The sequence below is a fragment of the Salmo salar genome, chromosome 09 (genome assembly GCF_965601325.2).
Source record: "Salmo salar chromosome 09, fSalSal1, whole genome shotgun sequence".
NCBI classification, from domain to species: Eukaryota; Metazoa; Chordata; class Actinopteri; order Salmoniformes; family Salmonidae; genus Salmo; species Salmo salar.
In genome coordinates, this window is record NC_138299.1 from 25,022,271 (window position 1) to 25,046,387 (window position 24,117).

Here is a 24,117-nt window from a genome sequence, read left to right on the forward strand (position 1 = left end):
TCAACCACTGACTGCCTCACAGGAATGATGTAATGCTTTCAAGTACGCAACCTGCAACATCCGGGTCTTTTTCGATTCCTGTTTCGTTTAGCTAGCTAGGTGCAGGCTGCCTGTCAAGTGAAGAGGCTGGGGCTTTCGGCTTGTCGCTATTTGGCCTCAACAGCTCCGGCCTAAAAGTTTAAAGGAGGTACATTTGAAATATACTTTATGTCGCCAAATGAGAAAGTAATGTATCCCTGGTTTACTTTACAAATTGATGTACAGAGAGGTGCTAGCTAACGTTACCCACAAACTCTCAATCTTGTCGTTTTTGTCGCAGCTTCTGTTTGTCTTTACACTTTCAAAACAGCTCTTTCTGATTTTGGTAAGTCACATTTGTTTGTGCCTGTAAGAAACTGTCTCAAGTTAGTCTGTTAACATTTGCGATTAGCCATACTCACTAGCATTGGGGGCAGCGCGATGAGTCGGTGAGGGACTGAAGGCCTGTGAACGCTTGGGGCCGAGGCCCAAACGACGCAATGTTGTTTTGGTATTTTAATTGTCATATTGCCGCGGGAGGATTTAAGTTAGCTAGTTAGCCAACTAATAAACGTTGTTCAAAACATTGTTGGTAATTTCGTGAAAGTGTTTCTTGTTCTAGAAATGTAACTAGCCCTGGCTCGGTCATTGACTTAATTAACGTTACCTAACAAATCTTGCCAGCTAGTTAGCTATGTAGGTTGCTATTTAACAGGTTGCTAAACCAGTTAGGAAGCCAACATCATTAAAACACCAAGATAGATAACTAACGTTAGCTAGCTATACAGTTTATTGTAATGTTGCTAGTTAACGTTAGCTACCTAACTACACAAGAACAACACGTAACTAGTAGTGGACGTTGGCTTGGGACCTAACTAGGAAGCTAGCTAGCTGGATGGATTACCTAGGTTTTTGCAGTACTGACTGTTTTGTAATGAACTCATACAATCAATGGCCAACACCTATAACACAGCTCGTTTACCGGATAACGTTAGTTCTTCATTGATAACTATAGACGTTCATAGCTAGTGTAGTGAGACAAATATTTAATTTACATTAGTCACCTATTTTTGCAGACTGGTCGCATAGACTAGAGGTAACATAGTAAACGTATATCTGGGACAGCCAAATTAGAATGATACCTACAGTAAGTTAACAGTCAAAAGTTGACACATCTACTCATTCCATTTTTAATTTTTTTAATTTTACTGTTCTATTTTCCTATTCTATTCTACGTTGTGGAATAATAGTGAAGACATCAAACTATGAAATAACACATATGGAATGATGTAGTAACCAAAGAAATTGTTAAATAAATCAAAATATATTTTAGTTTCTTCAAAGTAGCCACTCTTTGCCTGGACAACTTTGCATTCTCTCAACCAGCTTAACCTGGAATGCTTTTCCAACAGTCTTGAAGGAGTTCCCACATATGCTGAGCACTTGTTGGCTGCTTTTTGTTCACTCTGCAGTCCAACTCATCCCAAACCATCTCAGTTGGGTTGAGGTTGGGTGATTGTGGAGGCCAGGTCATCTGATGCAGAACTCCATCACTCTCCTTCTTGGTCAAATAGCCCTTACACAGCCTGGAGGTGTGTTGGGTCATTGTCCTGTTGAAAAACAAATGATAGTCCCACTAAGTGCATACCAGATGGGATGGCATATCGCTGCGGAATTGTGGTAGCCATGCTGGTTAAGTGTGCCTTGAATTCTAAATAAATCACTGACAGTGTCACCAGCAAAGCACCATCACACCACCACGCTTCACGGTGGGAACCACACATGCAGAGATCATCCGTTAACCTACTCTGTGTCTCACAGACACAGAGGTTGGAACCAAAAATCTCAAATTTGGGCTCATCAGACCAATGTCCATTCCTCGTGTTTCTTGGACCAAGCAAGTCAATGTTGAGATGTCTGTTACTTGAACTATGAGAAGCATTTATTTGGGCTGCAATTTCTGAGGCTGGTAACTAATATATTTATCCTCTGCAGCGGAGGTAACTCTGGGTCTTTCTTTTCTGTGGCAGTCCTCATGAGAGGCAGTTTCATCATAGCGCTAGATGGTTTTTGCAACTTCACTTGAACTTTCAAAGTTCTTTGAAATTTTCCAGATTGCTTATTTGAGCTGTTTTTTATTTTATTTTTTACTTTTAACTAGGCAAGTCAGTTAAGAACAAATTCTTATTTCCAATGATGGCCTACACTGGCCAAACCAGGACGATGCTGGGCCAGTTGTGCACCGCCCTATGGGACCCCCAATCACAGCCGGTTGTGATACAGCCTGGATTCGAACCAGGGTGTCTGTAGTGACACCTCTAGCACTAAGATGCAGTGTCTTAGACCGCTGCACCACTTGGGAGCCCCTGGTCTTGCCATAATATGGACTTGGTCTTATACCAAATAAAGCTATCTTCTGTATAGCCACCCCTACCTTGTCACAACACAACTGATTGGCTCAAATGCATTAAGAAGGAAATTCCACAAATTAACTTTTAACAAGGCACACCTGTTAATTGAAATGCCTTCCAGGTGACTACCTCATGAAGCTGGTTGAGAGAATGCCAAGTGTGCAAAGCTGTGCCTTGTTACTTTTTAAGAATCTTAAATATAAACATTTTTGGATTCAATATGTTATTTCAGTTTGTCTTCACTATTATTCTACAATGTAGAAAATAATAAAGGAAAAACCCTGGAATGAGTAGGTGTCAACTTTTGACTGGTACTGTATATTAACAAGAGTTAGTGGATTCGGCTATTTCAGCCACACCCATTGCAGATAGGTGTGTAAACTCGAGCACACAGCCATGCAATCTCCATAGAAACATTGGCAGTATAATGGGCTAACTGAAGAGCTCAGTGACTTTCAACGTAGCCCGTCATAGGATTCCAGCTTTCCAACAAGTCAGTAAGTCAAATTTCTGCCCTGCTAGAGCTTCCCAGGTCAATTGTAAGTGCTGTTATTGTGAAGTGGAAATGTCTAGGAGCAACAACTGCTCAGCCGCGAAGTGGTAGGCCACACAATCTCAGAGTGCTGAAGTGCGTATCGTGTTTAAATCGTCTGTCTTCGGTTGCAACACTCACTACCGAGTTCCAAACAGCCTCTGGAAGCAACGTTAGCACAATAACTGTTTGTCAGGAGCTTCGTGAAATGGGTTTCCGTGGCAGAGCAGCCGCCACACAAGCCTAAGATCACCATGCACAATGCTAAACTTTGGCTGGAATGGTGTAAAGCTCGCTGCCATTGGACTCTGGAACAGTGGAAACGTGTTCTCTGGGGTGGTGAATCACGCTTCACCATCTGGCAGTCCGACGGACAAATCTGGTTTTGGCGGCTTCCAGGATAATGCTACCTGCCCGAATGCTTAGTGCCAACTGTAAAGTTTGCTGGATGAATAATGGTCTTTGGCTGTTTTTCATGGTTCGGACTTGGCTTGGGAAATATTAACGCTACAGCGTTAATATGAGATTCTAGATGATTCTGTGCTTCCAACTTTGTGGCAACAGTTTGGGGAAGACCCTTTTCCTGTTTCAGCATGATGGTGCCCCCTTGCACAAAGCGCGGTCCATACAGAAATGGTTGGTCAAGATCGGTGTGGAAGAACTTGACTGGCCTGCCCTGAGCTTAACCCCATCGAACACCTTTGGGATGAATTGAAATGCCGACCTCGAGCCAGGCCTAATCGCCCAACATCCAGTGCCGACCTCACTAATGCTGTTGTGGCTGAATGGACGCAATTCCCCACAGCAATGTTCCAACATCTAGTGGAAAGCCTTCCCAGAAGAGCGGAGGCTGTTTTAGCAGCAAAGGGGAACCAACTCCATATTAATGCCCATGAGTTTGGCATTAAATGTTCGGAGAGCAGGTGTCCACCTACTTTTGGTAGTGTATGGTTACATGCAAAATACTTACTACTTTTCAGCTACCCATAACCTTAACCCTTTTAGCTAACCCTTCCCCTAGCCTTAACCGTTTTAGCTAACCCTTCCCCTAACCTTAACCGTTTTAGCTAACCCTTCCCCTAACCGTTTTAGCTAACCGTTTTAGCTAACCCTTCCCCTAACCGTTTTAGCTAACCCTTCCCCTAACCGTTTTAGCTAACCCTTCCCCTAACCTTAACCCCTCGAGCTAGCTAGCATCAGCCACCTAGCAAACGTTAGCCATAACAAATTGGAACTTGTAACATATTGTATGTTTTTCAAATTTGTAACATTGTACGTTTTGCAAGTTATTAATGTTGAACGAATTGCAATTTGTAACATTGTATGAATTTCAATTCGAAGATATCATATGAAATGGATCATGGACATCCACAAATTAATACATATCATACGAAATGGAGTGTCTAGGATTTACCTGCAGAATAATACGAAATGCTCTGAGGCCACGTTGCAATGCATGAGATCAGCCTACGGTGCTAGTTAATCATTTTGCAATATAATGATTGCGGATGTGTCATCTACTTCTAAATAATCCCTATCTTAACATTTATTATCTGGCTAATATTTAGGTGTTTATTTATTAAACTTGTAGCTAGCTGAGCTTAGCAGAATAACAAGTGTCACTATTATAAATACTCAACTGTCCTAAATTGAATAGAATAATTGTTTCATTCCTGTTTTAAGGGGGATACAATGGGGGCGTTTTTGGACAAGCCAAAGATGGAGAAGTACAATGCTCATGGTGAGGGGAACCGTCTGACCTATGGCCTGAGCAGCATGCAGGGCTGGAGGGTGGAGATGGAGGATGCCCACACGGCAGTCATTGGCCTGCCTCATGGGCTTGACCCTTGGGCCTTCTTTGCGGTTTATGACGGGCATGCTGGCTCCCAGGTGGCAAAATACTGCTGCGGGCACCTTCTGGAGCACATCACCAGCAATCCAGACTTCCAGAGTGCTCTGGAGCCGGAACCCAACGTTGAGAGTGTGAAGACCGGCATCCGCACAGGTTTCCTGCAGATTGACGAGCACATGCGGTCCATCTCTGAGAAGAAGCACGGTGTGGACCGCAGCGGCTCCACCGCGGTGGGGGTCATGATTTCTCCAGGTCACATCTACTTCATCAACTGTGGAGACTCCCGGGGTCTTCTTAGCCGTGGAGGAGCTGTGCACTTCTTCACACAGGACCACAAGCCCAGCAACCCACTGGAGAAGGAGAGGATCCAGAATGCAGGTGGCTCTGTCATGATCCAGCGAGTGAATGGCTCTCTGGCAGTGTCCCGGGCACTGGGAGACTTTGACTACAAGTGTGTGCATGGCAAGGGCCCCACGGAGCAGCTGGTTTCACCAGAGCCTGAGGTGTATGCCATTGAAAGGTCTGAGGTGGAAGATGAGTTCATCGTCCTAGCCTGCGACGGCATCTGGGATGTCATGGCCAATGAGGAACTTTGCAACTTTGTCAGGTCCAGGCTTGAGGTGACCGATGACCTTGAGAGAGTCTGCAATGAAATTGTTGACACTTGCTTGTATAAGGTGAGATTTGTCAATTTATTGTTCACAGAATCGCTAACAGTTAAGCATTTGCATGCACCTGAATGTTACCACTCACATGTAGACAGTCAATTTCAAAATTTTCACAACGTTTTGTCACACGAATAGACATGATGGATAGCACATGCTAAACGTTTTACTTTAAGTCTGTCTGTATTGCACTCGCTCTATGAACAGGGGAGTCGGGACAATATGAGTGTTGTGCTGATCTGCCTCCCAGGGGCTCCAAAGGTGACTGCAGAAGCTGTGAAAAGGGAAGCGGAGCTGGATAAGTACTTGGAAAGCAGAGTAGAAGGTGCAGCATCTTAATATGCGTGTAGAAACCTAGATAATACAATAACCTTGTCATGAATTTAATATGATTTGAAGCTCACATCACAAATTGTGTATTTCATAAATTGTTTTCCACTTAGAGAATGTGCGGTTCTGCTAATTTCCACAGAGATCATAAAGAAGCAGGGAAACGAAGGGGTTCCAGACTTGGTCCACGTGATGCGGACCTTAGCATTGGAGAGCATCCCTAACCTCCCTCCTGGGGGAGAGCTGGCCAGCAAGTGAGTGCGCTCTTTTCACTGTACTTCATCCAACCTAATGTTTTTGAGGTCGATTAAGTACTAGCAAAATAGAGTAGCATGCTTTGCACGGTAAGGTTTCTTTAGGGGGAGGAATCTACTCTGCTCCAAAAAATAAAGGGTACACTTAAACAACACAATGTAACTCCAAGTCAATCACACTTCTGTGAAATCAAACTGTCCACTTAGGAAGCAACACTGATTGACAATACATTTCACATGCTGATGTGCAAATGGAATAGACAACAGGTGGAAATTATAGGCAATTAGCAAGACACCCCCAATAAAGGAGTGGTTCTGCAGGTGGTAACCACAGACCACTTCTCAGTTTCTATGCTTCCTGGCTGATGTTTTGGTCACTTTTGAATGCTGGCGGTGCTTTCACTCTAGTGGTAGCATGAGACGGAGTCTACAACCCACACAAGTGGCTCAGGTAGTGCAGCTCATCCAGGATGTCACATCAATTCGAGCTGTGGCAAGAAGGTTTGCTGTGTCTGTCAGCGTAGTGTCCAGAGCATGGAGGCGCTACCGGGAGACAGGCCAGTACATCAGGAGACGTGGAGGAGGCCGTAGGAGGGCAACAACCCAGCAGCAGGACCGCTACCTCCGCCTTTGTGCAAGGAGGAGCAGGAGAAGCACTTCCAGAGCCCTGCAAAATAACCTCCAGCAGGCCACAAATGTGCATGTCTGCTCAAACGGTCAGAAACAGACTCCATGAGGGTGGTATGAGGGCCCGACGTCCACAGGTGGGGGTTGTGCTTACAGCCCAACACCATGCAGGACGTTTGGCATTTGCCAGAGAACACCAAGATTGGCAAATTCGCCACTGGCGCCCTGTGCTCTTCACAGATGAAAGCAGGTTCACACTGAGCACGTGACAGACGTGACAGTCTGGAGACGCCGTGGAGAACGTTCTGCTGCCTGCAACATCCTCCAGCATGACCGGTTTGGCGGTGGGTCAGTCATGGTGTAGGGTGGCATTTCTTTGGGGGGCTGCACAGCCCTCCATGAGCTCGCCAGAGGTAGCCTGACTGCCATTAGGTACCGAGATGAGATCCTCAGACCCCTTGTGAGACCATATGCTGGTGCGGTTGGCCCTGGGTTCCTCCTAATGCAAGACAATGCTTGACCTCATGTGGCTGGAGTGTGTCAGCAGTTCCTGCAAGAGGAAGGCATTGATGCTATGGACTGGCCCGCCCGTTCCCCAGACCTGAATCCAATTGAGCACATCTGGGACATCATGTCTCGCTCCATCCACCAACGCCACGTTGCACCACAGACTGTCCAGGAGTTGCCGGATGCTTTAGTCCAGGTCTGGGAGGAGATCCCTCAGGAGACCATCCGCCACCTCATCAGGAGCATGCCCAGGCGTTGTAGGGAGGTCATACAGGCACGTGGAGGCCACACACACTACTGAGCCTCATTTTGACTTGTTTTAAGGACATTACATCAAAGTTGGATCAGCCTGTAGTGTGGTTTTCCACTTTAATTTTGAGTGTGACTCCAAATCCAGACCTCCATGGGTTGATAAATTGGATTTCCATTGATTATTTTTGTGTGATTCTGTTGTCAGCACATTCAACTATGTAAAGAAAAAAGTATTTAATAAGATTATTTCTTTCATTCAGATCTAGGATGTGTTGTTTAAGTGTTCCCTTTATTTTTTTGAGCAGTATATTTCTGATCTCAGGTGCACAGGCACTCATGACTTTTCACCTAAGTGGTTTTGATAGCTTGGACTTGCTTGAAAGTTTGGGCTATTAGTTGGGCTAATTTAATTTTGCCCTTCAATTCCAGCCTTCTGTTTTCCCCTCTTATGCTCAGCATTTAGCTCGCCTGTATAAACAGTTTTTTTTTCCGTTGGACTTGCATACAATGGTTTTGTTATTGCTTGCCTAGCTAAACCTGCATGTTTGATAACTTTACTTTTTTGTGTTTTAGACGAAGCGTTATTGAAGCAGTGTACAACAAACTCAACCCATACCGGGGTGATGACACAGTAAGTATCATCCAACAATTGCTATCCTCTTACATAATCTTTTTTATTTTAATGTATACGTACGTTTGTGCACATCTGTTTGTATGTCAAGGGGAAAAATACAATTTATCAGCTCAATTTGGAACATTCAACATATAACACTTCTTAGAATTTGGACCGCCCCAAAAAAATCTGTTTTTAAAGCTGAATCAAGGAGAGTATATATATATATATATATATACACAATTATTCAGACATATGATGAATAATAGAATGACATATAGCATGACAATGACATAGCACAGGATAATCCTCATGTTTGCATTGAACTGCTCTTTTCCTATCATTGCCTTATGGATAGCTACAACCTAAGTTTACATACACTTAGGTTGGAGTCATTAAAACTCGTTTTTCAACCACTCCACAAATGTCTTGTTAACAAACTATAGTTTTGGCATGTCAGTTAGGACATCTACTTTGTGCATGACACAAGTCATTTTTCCAACAATTGTTTAGACAGATTATTTATTTCACTTATAATTCACTGTTCCACAATTCCAGTGGGTCAGAAGTTTACATACACCAAGTTGACTGTGCCTTTAAACAGCTTGGAAAATTCCAGAAAATTGTCATTTGTGGGCAGAAGCTTCTGATAGGCTAATTGACATCATTTGAGTCAATTGGAGGTGTACCTGTGAATGTATTTCAAGGCCTACCTTCAAACTCAGTGCCTCTTTGCTTGACATCATGGGAAAATCAAAAGAAATCAGCTAAGACCTCAGAAAAAGAATTGTAGACCTTCACAAGTCTTGTTCATCCTTGGGAGCAATTTCCAAACACGTGAAGGTACCACATTCAACTATACAAATAATAGTACGCAAGTATAAACTCCATGGGATGACGCAGCCGTCATACCACTCAGGAAGGAGACACGTTCTGTCTCCTAGAGATGAACGTACTTTGGTGCAAAAAGTGCAAATCAATCCCAGAACAACAGCAAAGGACCTTGTGAAGATGCTGGAGGAAACAGGTACAAAAGGCCGCTCGGCAAGAAAGAAGCAACTGCTCCAAAACCGGCATAAAAAAAAGCCAGACTACAGTTTGAAACTGCATATGGGGACAAAGATCGTGTTTTTTAAAGAAATGTCATGTCCTCTGGTCTGATGAAACAAAAATGTACCTGTTTGGCATAATGACCATCATTATGTTTGGAGGAAAAAGGGGGGGGCTTGTAAGCCGAAGAGCACCATCCCAACCGTGAAGCACGGGGTTGGCAGCATCATGTTGTGGGGGTTCTTTGCTGCAGGAGGGACTGGTGCACTTAACAAAACCGATGGCATTATGAGGGAGGAAAACTATGTGGATTATATTGAAGCAACATCTCAAGACATCAGTCAGGAAGTTAAAGCTTGGTCTCAAATGGGTCTTCCAAATGGACAATGACCCCAAGCATACTTCCAAAGTTGTGGCAAAATGGCTTAAGGACAACAAAGTCAAGGTATTGGAGTGGCCATCACAAATCCCTGACCTCAATCCTATAGAACTTGGGCAGAACTGAAAAAGCGTGTGTGAGCAAGGACGCCTACAAACCTGACTCAGTAACACCAGCTCTGTCAGGAGGAATGGGCCAAAAGGCACCTAACTTATTGTGGGAAGCTTGTGGAAGGCTACCCAAAATGTTTGACCCAAGTTAAACAATTTAAAGGCAATACACTCAATTAGTATTTGGTAGCATGTAAACTTCTGACCCACTGGGAATGTGATGAAAGAAATAAAAGCTGAAATAAATCACTCTACTATTATTCTGACATTTCACGTTCATAAAATAAAGTGTTGATCCTAACTGACCTAAGACAGGGAATTTTTAATGGTATTAAATGTCAGGAATTGTAAAAAACTGAGTTGAAATGTATTTGGCTAAGGTGTATGTAAACTTCGACTTCAACTGTATATAATCCTTGTTTGTAATCCACTTTCTATTTGACCTGTAATCCATTTTACTCATTACCATAACATCCCAGAATGCATTTAGTTCTTCCCACAGTTCACAACTTTTTCATGTGTATTGTTTAGTTCACTCCTGAATTGACACTGCAGCCTTTGATGTAAAGATAACAAAATGCTTTATACTGTATTGAGCAGATGAGATTGCATGAACACAGCCAATGTTTTTCTTGACAGCAGGTTCTGTACTGTAACTCAAAACTTTTTATTCGGAACTTAGCCAGTGTACAGATCTAGCCGAGGTCAGCCATGCCCATGAAACAGTTTGCTAAATTGTATTTTCAGTTAAGATTATGTTAAGACTAGGCCTAACCTAGGTCTATGAAACCAAACCAGCACTTGCAATCACATTTGTCGTGCTTAATTAACTAGGTAAATCAGTTTTTAGCTAGCCTCCAGATTGATTTAGGGTTTCTGTTACTGGTTGGGTACTGTCATGATCAAATAAGCTTTTCGCTTCACTTTGAAAAGGCAATGGTTCTTTTGTGGAGCTGTTTATACAGGGGTCACATGAGCGTTCAGAAATCTGCGTTTTCAAAACATAGACCATCAAAAAACTCTCTTATTAAACCATTTCCCTGCATTTTATATTGAAAGGGAACAGTTGTTGCTATAAATTGAGTGATAAGTGGCATGCAACTCTAGTTTTTCACCACACAAAATAAACTAATGCAAAACATTAGTCCGAAAATGGCTTTGTTTTCATCAGATGACAACAGAAGTGCAACACTATTTGGCTAGCAGACAAACAAACAATTAAATTAGCCTCAATGAAAAAGCAAGGTATTTTTTTGCAAAGACAATGCATGGCTATCAGATTTCTTATGTTTACCATAGAAAGAATGTAGCCAGCTACATTTCCTAATGTTTTGCCAAAACGACCAGCTAAAAGTAACCATTATTCCACTCTGCCATCAGTCGGCTCGCTGTCTGCTGAGCGAATGCTATTCTTGAATGCGGGAATTTGATTGGTCTGAAGGCCAGAGGAAATGTACTGCTCAAAAAAATAAAGGGAACACTTAAACAACACATCCTAGATCTGAATGAAAGAAATAATCTTATTAAATACTTTTTTCTTTACATAGTTGAATGTGCTGACAACAAAATCATACAAAAATAATCAATGGAAATCCAATTTATCAACCCATGGAGGTCTGGATTTGGAGTCACACTCAAAATTAAAGTGGAAAACCACACTACAGGCTGATCCAACTTTGATGTAATGTCCTTAAAACAAGTCAAAATGAGGCTCAGTAGTGTGTGTGTGGCCTCCACGTGCCTGTATGACCTCCCTACAACGCCTGGGCATGCTCCTGATGAGGTGGCGGATGGTCTCCTGAGGGATCTCCTCCCAGACCTGGACTAAAGCATCCTCCAACTCCTGGACAGTCTGTGGTGCAATGTGGCGTTCGTGGATGGAGCGAGACATGATGTCCCTGATGTGCTCAATTGGATTCAGGTCTGGGGAACGGGCAGGCCAGTCCATAGCATCAATACCTTCCTCTTGCAGGAACTGCTGACACACTCCAGCCCCATGAGGTCTAGCATTGTCTTGCATTAGGAGGAACCCAGGGCCAACCGCACCAGCATATGGTCTCACAAGGGGTCTGAGGATCTCATCTCGGTACCTAATGGCAGTCAGGCTACCTCTGGCGAGCACATGGAGGGCTGTGCGGCCCCCCAAAGAAATGCCACCCCACACCATGACTGACCCACCGCCAAACCGGTCATGCTGGAGAATGTTGCAGGCAGCAGAACGTTCTCCACGGCGTCTCCAGACTCTGTCACGTGCTCAGTGTGAACCTGCTTTCATCTGTGAAGAGCACAGGGCGCCAGTGGCGAATTTGCCAATCTTGGTGTTCTCTGGCAAATGCCAAACGTCCTACACTGTGTTGGGCTGTAAGCACAACCCCCACCTGTGGACGTCGGGCCCTCATACCACCCTCATGGAGTCTGTTTCTGACCGTTTGAGGAGACACATGCACATTTGTGGCCTGCTGGAGGTCATTTTGCAGGGCTCTGGCAGTGCTCCTCCTTGCACAAAGGTGGAGGTAGCGGTCCTGCTGCTGGGTTGTTGGCCTCCTCCACGTCTCCTGATGTACTGGCCCGTCTCCTGGTAGCGCCTCCATGCTCTGGACACTACGCTGACAGACACAGCAAACCTTCTTGCCACAGCTCGCATTGATGTGCCATCCTGGATGAGCTGCACTACATGAGCCACTTGTGTGGGTTGTAGACTCCGTCTCATGCTACCACTAGAGTGAAAGCACCGCCAGCATTCAAAAGTGACCAAAACATCAGCCAGGAAGCATAGGAACTGAGAAGTGGTCTGTGGTCCCCACCTGCAGAACCACTCCTTTATTGGGGGTGTCTTGCTAATTGCCTATAATTTCCACCTGTTTTCTATTCCATTTGCACAACAGCAAGTGAAATTTATTGTCAGTGTTGTGGACAGTTTGATTTCCCAGAAGTGTGATTGACTTGGAGTTACATTGTGTTGTTTAAGTGTTCCCTTTTATTTTTTTGAGCAGTGTATTTCTCTTCCAAGTGGAGAAGTGCAACTGAAGCACAATTTGTCTGACGCCGAGCAAAAATTTGATCTCCTTTTACAAAACGCAGCAATATATTCGTATGTTTTTTTGGTCTTTTTCTTTCAGCGTGAAAAGCGCAGAATTCTGCGTTAACGTGACCCCTTACTGGAGCTTTTGTTTGTGCCATCCTGAAGTGGCGTAATATACACTATCAAAACACATCTAGGCTGCGGTTTCCACTAATTGGTTTTGTCCATCAGGTATTTTGCCAATAATTGGGCAAAGGATCAGAATTGGGCTGTGTAAATGCGTCCTATGTGTTGCCCATAGGTAATGTCTCTGTTTGATGGCCAAAGATGCTTTCAGATCTATGTTGGCAGGATTGTAGTAGCAGTGATAGTTGGCAGGGCAATCTTAGTCGGCTGAAATTGTTTGATATCAATCTTGTGTTCTTGCTCCCTGAAGTTCCATTAATATGGCTAATATTCAAGATTCCTCCAACAGGAGGATCTCACAAATGTTTTAACGACAATATATTCATTGAAGCAATCATTCATAACCATTATCCAGTCATATCTAAACATTTTCATGATGACTACTCACTCCTACAACTTGTCGTTAGTGAGGTGTTCTATTCAAATTAACCATAAATAAAATGCTGTAAGAAATGTAGGTAAAAGGGAAGACTTCAAGAAATTGCTGTTTTATACCAGGGATCTCAGTCTCAATTCCCAGAAGGCATGAGCAAAGCTTAAATTCTTTTCTGGACGCATGTCCAAGTTCTAGTAACTAGTTTAGGACAAAATTATCCTCTTGGGTGCAAAGATCAGCACATCTCCAGGAGTTGAAATCGAGACCCCTTGGATGTTGATCCAGTATCTGATGGGTTTTTCCTTCCATCCTTCAAGGACTCAGCGTCCACAGACGACATGTGGTAACACAACCCCTACCACTAACACAGCACAGAGTTTACAAACCTCTACCCTCAAGACTCACAGCAGCTCCATTCAGCAGTCTGTCTCCCCACCACTCTGAGCGTTCCATTTGTAAGAAGGGAATATGATGGGAGGAGGAGGAGATGCACGCACACCCCTACAGCCCAGATAGAGCAGCACCAGTCAGCTCTGGAGTTCAGGATACCCTCCATTTTGTCTCACCTTTATTTTCAATCCCACCCTTAACCTGTTGGGACTCTGTAGTTTTATGTTTTCTTTTTTTTAAATAATCAGTTGAAACAACTATTTTGAGCTGTAATTTCCTTTTTTGTATATTTGTTTTTGTGAAGTGCAATTGTCCTGTACAAAGCCTGTATTTAATGCAGCTTGAGTTAAAGTAGAAAAAAAGAAAGAAAATACCTTTATACACTATCAGCCCTTTTCCTGCTCTTCTGGAGTTCCAACAAATGTCTATTCAGTGACTATTACTGAATATTATGAGGTGATATTATCCTCTTGCTCTTTATTTTATTTTTTTGTCTTTGCTCCTTAAGAAACGGGTAAATTGTATAGGTTCACAGCACAGTAAGCTCTCTAAACCATATAAATTCTAATATCTTCATTTATTTTGTTTGTATAAAAAGAATCTGCGTAGTGTAGTAACTATGGTACTACAGTCTTTCATTGTGTGTTCTGTCTTTTGGGGGAAGTTCTTGTTCATCTCCTGTAAACAACGCAACAAAGCAGTTCCTAGATGCAAATGAAGATGAGCTCACCCTACACCTTTTAACACTTGCTGTGTGTGTGTATGTGTGTGTGTGTGTGTGCGCGCCTGCCTGCCTGCCTGCCTGCCTGTCTGTGGGTACTGGCAAGTGTTCCTAGGTGCTTGTGTGCGTGCACATGTTTTGTATAGAGAGAGGTCTGTATATCTGTAGCTGCTAGCTAATGTTTGCTATGGTGGTGCAGATTATGGGAAATGTTCCTCCATTACTCCTACATACCTATTGTGCACCCGTCTTGTATATCAGTACGATACTACCCTTCACTTCAGAGCTTTGGAGAACACTTTGACACTGGATGGATTAAATTGACTTATTGCCATTTTTAACTTATGACATCTGCCACGACCATTTTGTAATTCTACTGACATGCAGTGATTTATGCTAGTCTGACTAGTTTACACGTTTTCATGTCATTCATGTAAGATGCACATATTTCAGCTTTGACAGCCCAGCATGCCAAGTGAAGTTCTGAGATTCAGTGCATTTTATTTCTTACAAGCCTGCGTTTGGTACTGAGAGGAGTTCAAATCACAACATCTATCTGATAATCTGATTTTACAAGTGTATAAGTGCTGATTTGTTAACCCTAATTACCACCATCGGTCTGAGTGAACCTTCAATCTTCCCTTAACAATTTTGAGGTGGTATTTTTTTTTTTTTATTGTTGCAATATTCAACTATACAACCAATAACAAATCCACTGAATGCAATGAGCTGTCCTAGAGTACCATGTATTTACTATGAGTGGTTTGGGGGGCTCTCAGTGTAGAGTCCTCAGCCACTGCACCAGGAGCCCGTGCACAATATGGTATGCTTCTATAGTGTATATGATTTTGCTGTAAATCTCTCTTAAAAAAATGAAATGAATAGTCAGACTAAATCTGTATTTAACACGCAGATGTATTTCTTGGTGACATGTTTTTTATTTTGAACTGCATTGCTGCAAATGTATGTGACTTTTTTCTGACCTTTTGTCAAGGAATAAATCATGTTGCTTGAGTTAGATGCGTGCTTAGCAAGATACTCTTGTTTTTGGATGTTGAATCAATTAGAACTGAGCGCTGTAGGTAAATGTGTCCTAATCCCCTTGGGTTCTGTCCTGTTTGTCTAAAACTGGTTTTCCCAAACTTGGTCCTGGTGCCCCCCCAATGCACGTTTTGTTTTTTCCCCGAGAACAACACAGCTGATTTTCAAATAATCAAAGCTTGATGACAAGTTTAGATTTTTAATAGGTTTTTTTTTATCAGCAGCAAAGTGCTAGGGCAAAAAACACTACTTGCACCCGGGGGACCCAGGACCAAGTTTGGGAAACACTGGTCTAACACAGGGTAACGTACTGAATTTATAATTTCTCTTTAACCAACTGACAATCTAATGATGTAACTTCTGGCAACAAACTACCACGTTGACTCCTGAATTTGACCCCAAGAAAAACAGTTTAGAGATGCCTTGATATCCCACCCTTGTTGTTGTATTTTATCCATACCTGCATTTTTTTTTAGAAATTCTAAACAATACGAGGTACGTCCCAGATTAAAACTCTTAAAATGTTTGTTTTTTCTGAACTTGCCATATGGACAATTGATACAGCTGTAATGTCAATTATACTTAGAAAGGGTAATCAAAGGGTAAACAAGTCTAACAATGCCTTCATAATTTTAAGCAATGAAGTGACTGATGAATGAATCTGGTGAAGTGATTATGTAGTCATTGTTGAGATGCAAAATACCCATTCTGTTCAACTGTCACAGGTACCCAAGTCACTTTTCCAAATTGAGAAAGAAATGTGGTTAAATTGGTAAATGTCTTTCTGTACTGTGAATTTGTGTAAAGGGAACCAAGTTTTAGGAGCGCGAAGAGGCGTGAACAACCGTAACACAAGCCCTATCTTTTTTTAACGTCTGTGAATAGTTTAGGATCTTAGCTTAAGGAGTGCAAATATTCGGTTACGCTGTTGTCCTTTTCATAAGCTAAAGTATTTTCTACAGAAATACTACAGTATGTATATTGTTTTTCATTTACGAAATGACGTAACCAAGGATTTTTTTTTTTTTTTTACAAGACGAAATAAATACTTTTTTTATTTCTGAAATGCATTAACTTAATCTTTAGGCTAGCCAGACATTTTTCTGTCATCTGTACAACTCAACACTGATTTTGTGCTGCCCTGCTGTTGTTTAAGGAGTTTGGGATTTAAGTTCAGCGTTCTGTTGTCAACACACCAGTTTTAATGTGGGCTACTCGCATACTGTAGGACTTGCATAGTGACTTAGGTGTTAGGTTCATGTAAGGCGTCATCTCTGTTATATAATTCTTATTTAAGCCTCATAAGGAACATTATTTATATTGGAGTAAAAGAGATTTTAATGCTTGCGCCCATATTGTACATAATATTGATGTACCTCAGTTGTGGTGATACTGTGTGACCCTTTGGCAGTGGGTTGTGTCCCCTTTAACGGGGGCCTGAACTCCATGTTGCTGACCTTTTTCAGCTCACTAATAAGCTCACCGATTTGCCTTACCCAATCTAACTCAACCCCCTAAAGTACTTGTTCATTGGAACACTTCAAGGAGTAATTTCAAATAGTGTTTCCAAGTTAGGGTACTTCTCTACAAAGTGGCATACTATCTTGGTAGTCACATGGTACACCTTTTCATTTCTGGTTTATATTAAAAACAAATGTTACCTTGTTGAATCTTTTGAAATATTATTTAAATTGCTCACTCCTGCAGATGTCATACTTTGAGCAAATGCAAGTGTTAAACAATTGGGTAACCTTGTATGCATTTGAAATGTGCGTACATGTCTGCTATATTTATGAATGCATTCAAGAATAGCTTTAGTCCTGTAGATAAGTATTGTCTGTTGATTCAACTGCTTCTCAGAGGCGTCTGTGATTGACTACAAAGTTCAGTAACTGTATATTTTGTATTATGATCTAGCTCCAAAGGAAAGACGGATAAAAAGAAAATGTTAAAGCTTTGTTCCCTGAACTTTATTGTACTGTGTTGAGTCGATGAACAAATTGCATTCCTTGCTTGTGAATTTATGCGTTCTCCTATTTCCCTGATCTTCTAATTTCTTTTGCCTTTTTGAAGTTTGAAATAAAATTTCTAGTTTGCAGAATGTACCACTAAATAAATGGGTTGTTACCTTGTATCACTCTTCTCATTTCATCTCTCTTGATCTGCTCAATTCATTGTCCCATTTTTAAAACCAGAAATCTAAAACAATTTCAGACCTATCGATTCCTTCATAAAAGACCAATGTTTTCAGTCACACAATATACTGTAAGACACACAAAGTACTGATTTATTGGTTTGTTGATTCAATAATGATCCACACAGTGCCTTTAAAGTATTCAGACCTTTTCCACATTTTGTTACGTTACAGCCTTATTTTAAAATGGATGAAAGAAATGAATCCTCTTTGATCTACATACAATCACAAAACGAATACAGTGCTAGAAATTTTAGCAAATGTATATAAAAAAAATACCTTAATTACTTAAGTATTCAGACCATTTCCTATGAGACTTGAAATTGAGCTCAGGTGCATCCTGTTTCCATTGATTATCCTTTGTACAACTTGATTGGAGTCCACCTGTGGTAAATTCAATTGATTGGACATGATTTGGAAAGGCACACACCTGTCTATATAGGGTCCCACAGTTGACAGTGCATGTCAAAGCAAAAACCAAGCCATGAGGTTGAAGGAATTGTCTGTTGAGCGCTGAGACAGGATTGTGTCTAGGCACAGGTCTGGGTAAGGGTACCACAAAATGTCTGCCGCATTGAAGATCCCCAAGAACACAGTGGCCTCCGTCATTCTTAAGTGGAAGAAGTTTGGAACCACCAATACTCTTCCTAGAGCTGGTCGCCCAGCCAAACTGCGCAGTCGGGGGAGTAGGGCCTTGGTCAGGGAGGTGACCAAGAACCCGATGGTCACTCTGACAGAGTTCAAGAGTTCCTCTGTGGAGATAGGAGAACCTTGCAGAAGGACAACCATTTCTGCAGCACTCCACCAATCAGGCCTTTATGGTAGAGTGGCCAGATGGAAGCCACTCCTAAGTAATGGACACATGACAGCCTGCTTGGAGTTTGCGTCCGGCCTGCCACAGGAGTCGCTAGTGCGCGATGAGACGATATCCCTGCCGGCCAAACCCTCCCTAACTCGGACGACGCTGGGCCAATTGTGCGCCGCCCCATGGGCCTCCCGGGCGCTGCCGGCTGCGGCAGAGCCTGGGCTAGAACCCAGAATCTCTGGTGGCACAGCTTGCACTGCAATGCAGTGCCTTAGACCACCGCTGTGTAGTTTTAAGGCAAAAAACAAAACGTGCATTCCTTGGGGTCCTGAGGACCGAGTTTGGGAAACGCTGCATTAAACACATGCATATTGAACCCACGTGCCTGCATTTGTCCCATAACCCCAGTGTGGTTGCACTAATGCTTGGGACATGTGGCCTCTAGCTTAGTGTCGAAGCATTGGCCCTGCCATGGATGTGGCTTGTCTGTGTTTGCCTGTCTGCATCCATAGGGGAGATGCAGCTTGGGATGGTCCAGGGCCGTCCACGGCGACAGATTTGGAACCCGTGGGAGGGATTACGTTAAATGTCAACATAATGTCATGAGCCGTGTTAGGTTAAACGGTGCTCAGTGCCATGCAGTTGATGTATTGGGTATAATTTGCATTGTTATGAATGGTCTGGTTGGGGAGGGGAGGTTTTGTCTTGTATCCCTGATTTAGCCAATATACAGTTGAAGTCTGAAGTTTACATACACTTAGGTTGGAGTCATTGAAACTCATTTTTCAACCACTCCACAAATTTCTTGTTAACAAACTATAGTTTTGGCAAGTCAGTAAGGATATCTACTTTGTGCATGACAAGTAATTTTTCCAACAATTGTTGACAGACAGATTATTTCACTTATAATTCACTGTATCACAATTCCATTGGGTCAGAAGTTTACATACACTAAGTTGACTGTGCCTTTAAACAGCTTGAGAAATTCCAGAAAATGATGTCATGGCTTTAGAAGCTTCTGATAGGCTAATTGACATAATTTGAGTCAATTGGAGGTGTACCCGTGGATGTATTTCAAGGCCTACCTTCAAACTCAGTGCCTCTTTGCTTGACATCATGGGAAAATCAAAAGAAATCAGCCAAGTCCTCAGAAAAAGAATTGTAGACCACAAGTCTGGTTCATCCTTGGGAGCAATTTCCAAATGCCTGAAGGTACCACGTTCATCTGTAAAAACAACAGTACGTAAGTATAAACACCATGGGACCACGCAGCCGTCATACCGCTCAGGAAGGAGATGCGTTCTGTCTCCGAGAGATGAACGTACTTTGTTGCAAAAAATGCAAATCAATCCCAGAACAACAGCAAAGGACCTTGTGAAGATGCTGGAGGAAACAGGTACAAAAGTATCTATATCCACAGTAAAACGAGTCCTATATCGACATAACCTAAAAGGCCGCTCAGCAAGGAAGAAGCCACTGCTTCAAAACTGCCATAAAAAAGCCAGACAAAGATCGTGCTTTTTGGAGAAATGTCCTCTGGTCTGATGAAACAAAAATGTAACTGTTTGGCCACAATGACCATCGTTATGTTTGGAGGAAAAAGGGGGATGCTTGCAAGCCGAAGAACATCATCCCAACCGTGAAGCACGGGGCTGGCAGCATCATGTTGTGGGGGTACTTTACAAAATAGATGGCATAATGAGGTAGGAAAATGATGTGGTTTATATTGAAGCAATATCTCAAGACATCAGTCAGGAAGTTAAAGCTTGCTTGCAAATGGGTCTTCCAAATGGACAATGACCCCAAGCGTACTTCCAAAGTTGTGGCAAAATGGCTTAAGGACAACAAAGTCAAGGTATTGGAGTGGCAATCACAAATCCCTGACCTCAATCCTATAGAACATTTGTGGGCAGAACTGAAAAAGCGTGTGTGAGCAAGGAGACCTACAAACCTGACTCAGTTACACCAGCTCTGTCAGGAGGAATGGGCCAAAATGCACCTAACTTATTGTGAGAAGCTTGTGGAAGGCTACCCGAAACATGTGACCCAAGTTATACAATTTAAAGGCGCCCAAATACTAATTGAGTGCATGTAAACTTCTGACCCACTGGGAATGTGATGAAAGAAATAAAATCTGAAATAAATCATTCTCTCTACTATTATTCTGACATTTCACATTCTTAAAATAAAGTGGTGATCCTAACTGACCTAAGACGGGGACTTTTTACTAGGATTAAATGTCAGGAATTGTGAAAAACTGAGTTTAAATGTATTTGGCTAAGGTGTATGTAGACTTCTAATTTCAACTGTATATACACTGAACAAAAATATAAACGTGACAATTTCAAAGATTTTACTGAGTTACAGTTCATATAAGGAAATCAGTCAATTGAAATAAATTCATTAGGCCCTGGATTTCACATGACTGGGAATACAGATATGCATCTGTTGGTCAGAGATACCTTAGAAAGTTAGGGGTGTGGATCAGAAAACCTGTCAGTATCTGGTGTGACCACCATTTGCCTCATGCAGTGCGAATCATTTCCTTCGCATAGAGTGATTGTAGCCTGTGGAATGTTGTTCCACTCCTCTTCAATGGCTGTGCGAAGTTACTGGATATTGTCTGGAACATGATTGTCGATTCAGTGAACATGATCAATTGGTGAGTATGCAGGCCATGGAACAACTGGGACATTTTCAGCTTTATTTCAGAACTTTCAATTCTCTGGCAATAGCTCTGGTGGACATAACTGCAGTCAACATGCCAATTGCACACTCCCTCAACTTGAGACATCTGTGGCATTGTGTTGTGTGACAAAACTGCACATTTTAGAGTGGCCTTTATTGTCCCCAGCACAAGGTGCACCTGTTAAATAATCATGCTGTTTAATCAGCTTCTTGATATGCCACACCTTTTAGGTGGATGGATTATCTTGGCAAAGTAGAAATACTCAGTAATTGATATAAACACATTTGTGCACAGAATCTGAGAGAAATAAGCTTTTTGTGCATATGGAACATTTCTGGGATCTTTTATTTTAGCTCATGAAACATGGTACCAACAGTTTACATGTTTCATTAGTTTTTCTTCAGTGTAATTGAAGTGTATGTACTCTGAATATAGTCCGGTTTATTTGAGAGGAATAGAGTAAATGTATCAGATTTAAAGTAACATAAATGAATGAATACTTTACATACCAAAGATTTTTTGGGGATGCTATTCTGTCTATTCTGTCTGTTTCTTTAAAAAAAATCCTGTTAATCATCTGTAAATGTCACTGTAGTTAGCCGTTTACTATCACCCTTTTGGTGTATCTCAATTTCTGGAATTTAAGTTAGATAACGAAGGTAATTTTTCATTCATATTGCATCTCTTTCACCCCTCTTCCAATAGAGCCCCACAGTGGAGGTGTCATAATACCCATAAAACCTAGCAGTCAAACAGGGAAATGGTTCCAATCGCCGGGGTAAGCCTACATGAAACACAGCCCTTATTTTAAGCGTTTCTAAAATCCCCTATGGGAAAAATGAATGGAGGGGCAAATGAATGGTTTAATGACGTTTGGAACTATTTCCCTGTTTGACCACTAGGTTTTATGGGTATTATGACTCATACTGTGGTACTCTATTCAGATCTGTGAATGTGACCGGAGGAATGACCAATGTCCCAGTTACTGGTAGAGCTGCATCAAGCCAGCCAGCTAGCTAGCCAGAGGGGGCCAGTGTTCTTAACTGTGTCAATTAGAGTTGTGTGGATCCACACATTCTCACAGACAGTAGTGGACTGTGAGGAGAAATTCCACTAAAGTGATTGATCAGAGTTTTCATTGTGGTGTCTGAATTATTTGATGGCTCTTGATGGTCAACGTTAACATGTTATGAAGTCTCTGAATCCTTAAACACAGTTCTCAAAGACTGTGCCAAGAAGTCCCGTATTTGAGCTTTTGCTTAAAGTCCAGAAGAGACCATAACTCACCATTGGGTGAATATATACTGTGAATGTTACATATTTCCTGTGGTTATTTTCCGATTTCCATTTTGTGGTGTGTGTAATATGGCAGACTCATTAGATCCGAATCCACCTGCATCTCATAATTAATCACGCTGCCCATTCAACAGCCTTGGTTTCTCAAATGATTGCCTCGCCTGGTTCACCAACTACTTCTCTGATAGAGTTCAGTGTGTCAAATCGGAGGGACTGTTGTCCGGACCTCTGGCAGTCTCTATGGGGGTGCCACAGGGTTCAATTCTTGGGCCGACTCTCTTCTCTGTATACATCAATGATGTCGCTCTTGCTGCTGGTGATTCTCTGATCCACCTCTACACAGACAACACCATTCTGTATACTTCTGGCCCTTCTTTGGACACTGTTAACTAACCTCCAGACAAGCTTCAATGCCATACAACTCTCCTTCCGTGGCCTCCAACTGCTCTTAAACGCAAATAAAACTAAATGCATGCTATTCAACTGATCATTGCCCGCACCTGCCCGCCCATCCAGCATCACTACTCTGGACGGCTCTGACTTAGAATACGTGGATAACTACAAATACCTGGGTGTCTGGCTAGACTGAACTCTCCTTCCAGACTCATATTAAGCATCTCCAATCCCAAATTAAATCTTGAATCGGCTTCCTATTTCGCAACAAAGCATCCTTCACTCTTGCTGCCAAACATACCCTCGTAAAACTGACCATCCTTCCGATCCTCTACTTCGGTGATGTCATCTATAAAATAGCCTCCAACACTCTACTCAACAAACTGGATGCAGTCTATCACAGTGCCATCCGTTTTGTCACCAAAGCCCCATACACTACCCACCATTGCGACCTATACGCTCTCTTTGGCTGGCCCTCACTTCTTACTCGTCGCCAAACCCACTGGCTACAGGTTATCTACAAGTCTCTGCTAGGTAAAGCCCCGTCTTATCTCAGCTCGCTGGTCACCATAGCAGCACCCACTCGTAGCACGCGCTCCAGCAGGTATATCTCACTGGTCACCCCCAAAGCCAATTCCTCCTTTGTTCGCCTTTCCTTCCAGTTCTCTGATGCCAATGACTGGAACGAACTGCAAAAATCTCTGAAGCTGGAGATTCCCATCTCCCTCACTATCTTTAAGCACCAGAGCAGCTCACAGATCACTGCACCTGTTCATAGCCCATCTGTATACAGCCCATCTATCTACCTCATCCCCATACTGTATTTATTTATTTATTCTGCTCCTTTTGCACCCTGTATCTCTACCTGCACATCCTTCTTTTGCACATCTACCATTCCAGTGTTTAATTGCCATATTGTAATTACTTTGCCACCATGGCCTATTTATTGCCTTAATTCCCTTATTTTACCTAATTTGCACTCACTGTATATAAACTTTTTTCTTTCTTTTTTTCTACTCTATTATTGACTGTATGTTTTGTTCATTCCATGTGTAACTCTGAGTTGTATGTGTCTAACTGCTATGCTTTATCTTGGCCAGGTCGCAGTTGCAAATGAGAACTTGTTCTCAACTAGTCTACCTGGTTAAATTAAGGTGAAATAAAAAAAATCCTCCAAATCAGAAAGCGGCCATCATCAAATGGAGCTGGCCTGTCGTCCGCCTGGCATTGTTTAGCGACTGTCATGCTCTGTTACTCATGGCAGGAACCCATTTGAGCCTGACTAATGCAGACATAGCAGAAAGAGGCGGGGCGGCAGGTCTCAATGCATACTCTGCATTTGGTTTTATACACTGAGGTCACCGAGCCTCTGTATTTGTTAGCTGACTTCGGAACGCAGTGCAA

General features: G+C 42.4%; 1 protein-coding gene across 3 annotated transcripts; it reads left to right on the forward strand.

The window, feature by feature from the left end:
- Window positions 1–33: 33 nt before the first annotated feature.
- On the forward strand, window positions 34–17,470 carry ppm1aa (protein phosphatase, Mg2+/Mn2+ dependent, 1Aa). Of its 3 annotated transcripts, XM_014210735.3 has the most exons (7): window positions 58–187; window positions 320–364; window positions 4,645–5,490; window positions 5,686–5,803; window positions 5,951–6,062; window positions 8,022–8,079; window positions 13,502–17,470. In XM_014210735.3, exons 3-7 carry the CDS (start codon window positions 4,654–4,656, stop codon window positions 13,529–13,531), a joined length of 1,155 nt encoding a protein of 384 aa, XP_014066210.1. In that variant the 5' UTR covers window positions 58–187; window positions 320–364; window positions 4,645–4,653; the 3' UTR covers window positions 13,532–17,470. The 3 variants fall into 3 exon arrangements, with proteins under 3 accessions (XP_014066209.1, XP_014066210.1, XP_014066207.1); XM_014210734.3 differs by lacking the exon at window positions 320–364 and having other exon boundaries at window positions 34–187; XM_014210732.3 differs by having other exon boundaries at window positions 58–364.
- Window positions 17,471–24,117: the final 6,647 nt, after the last annotated feature.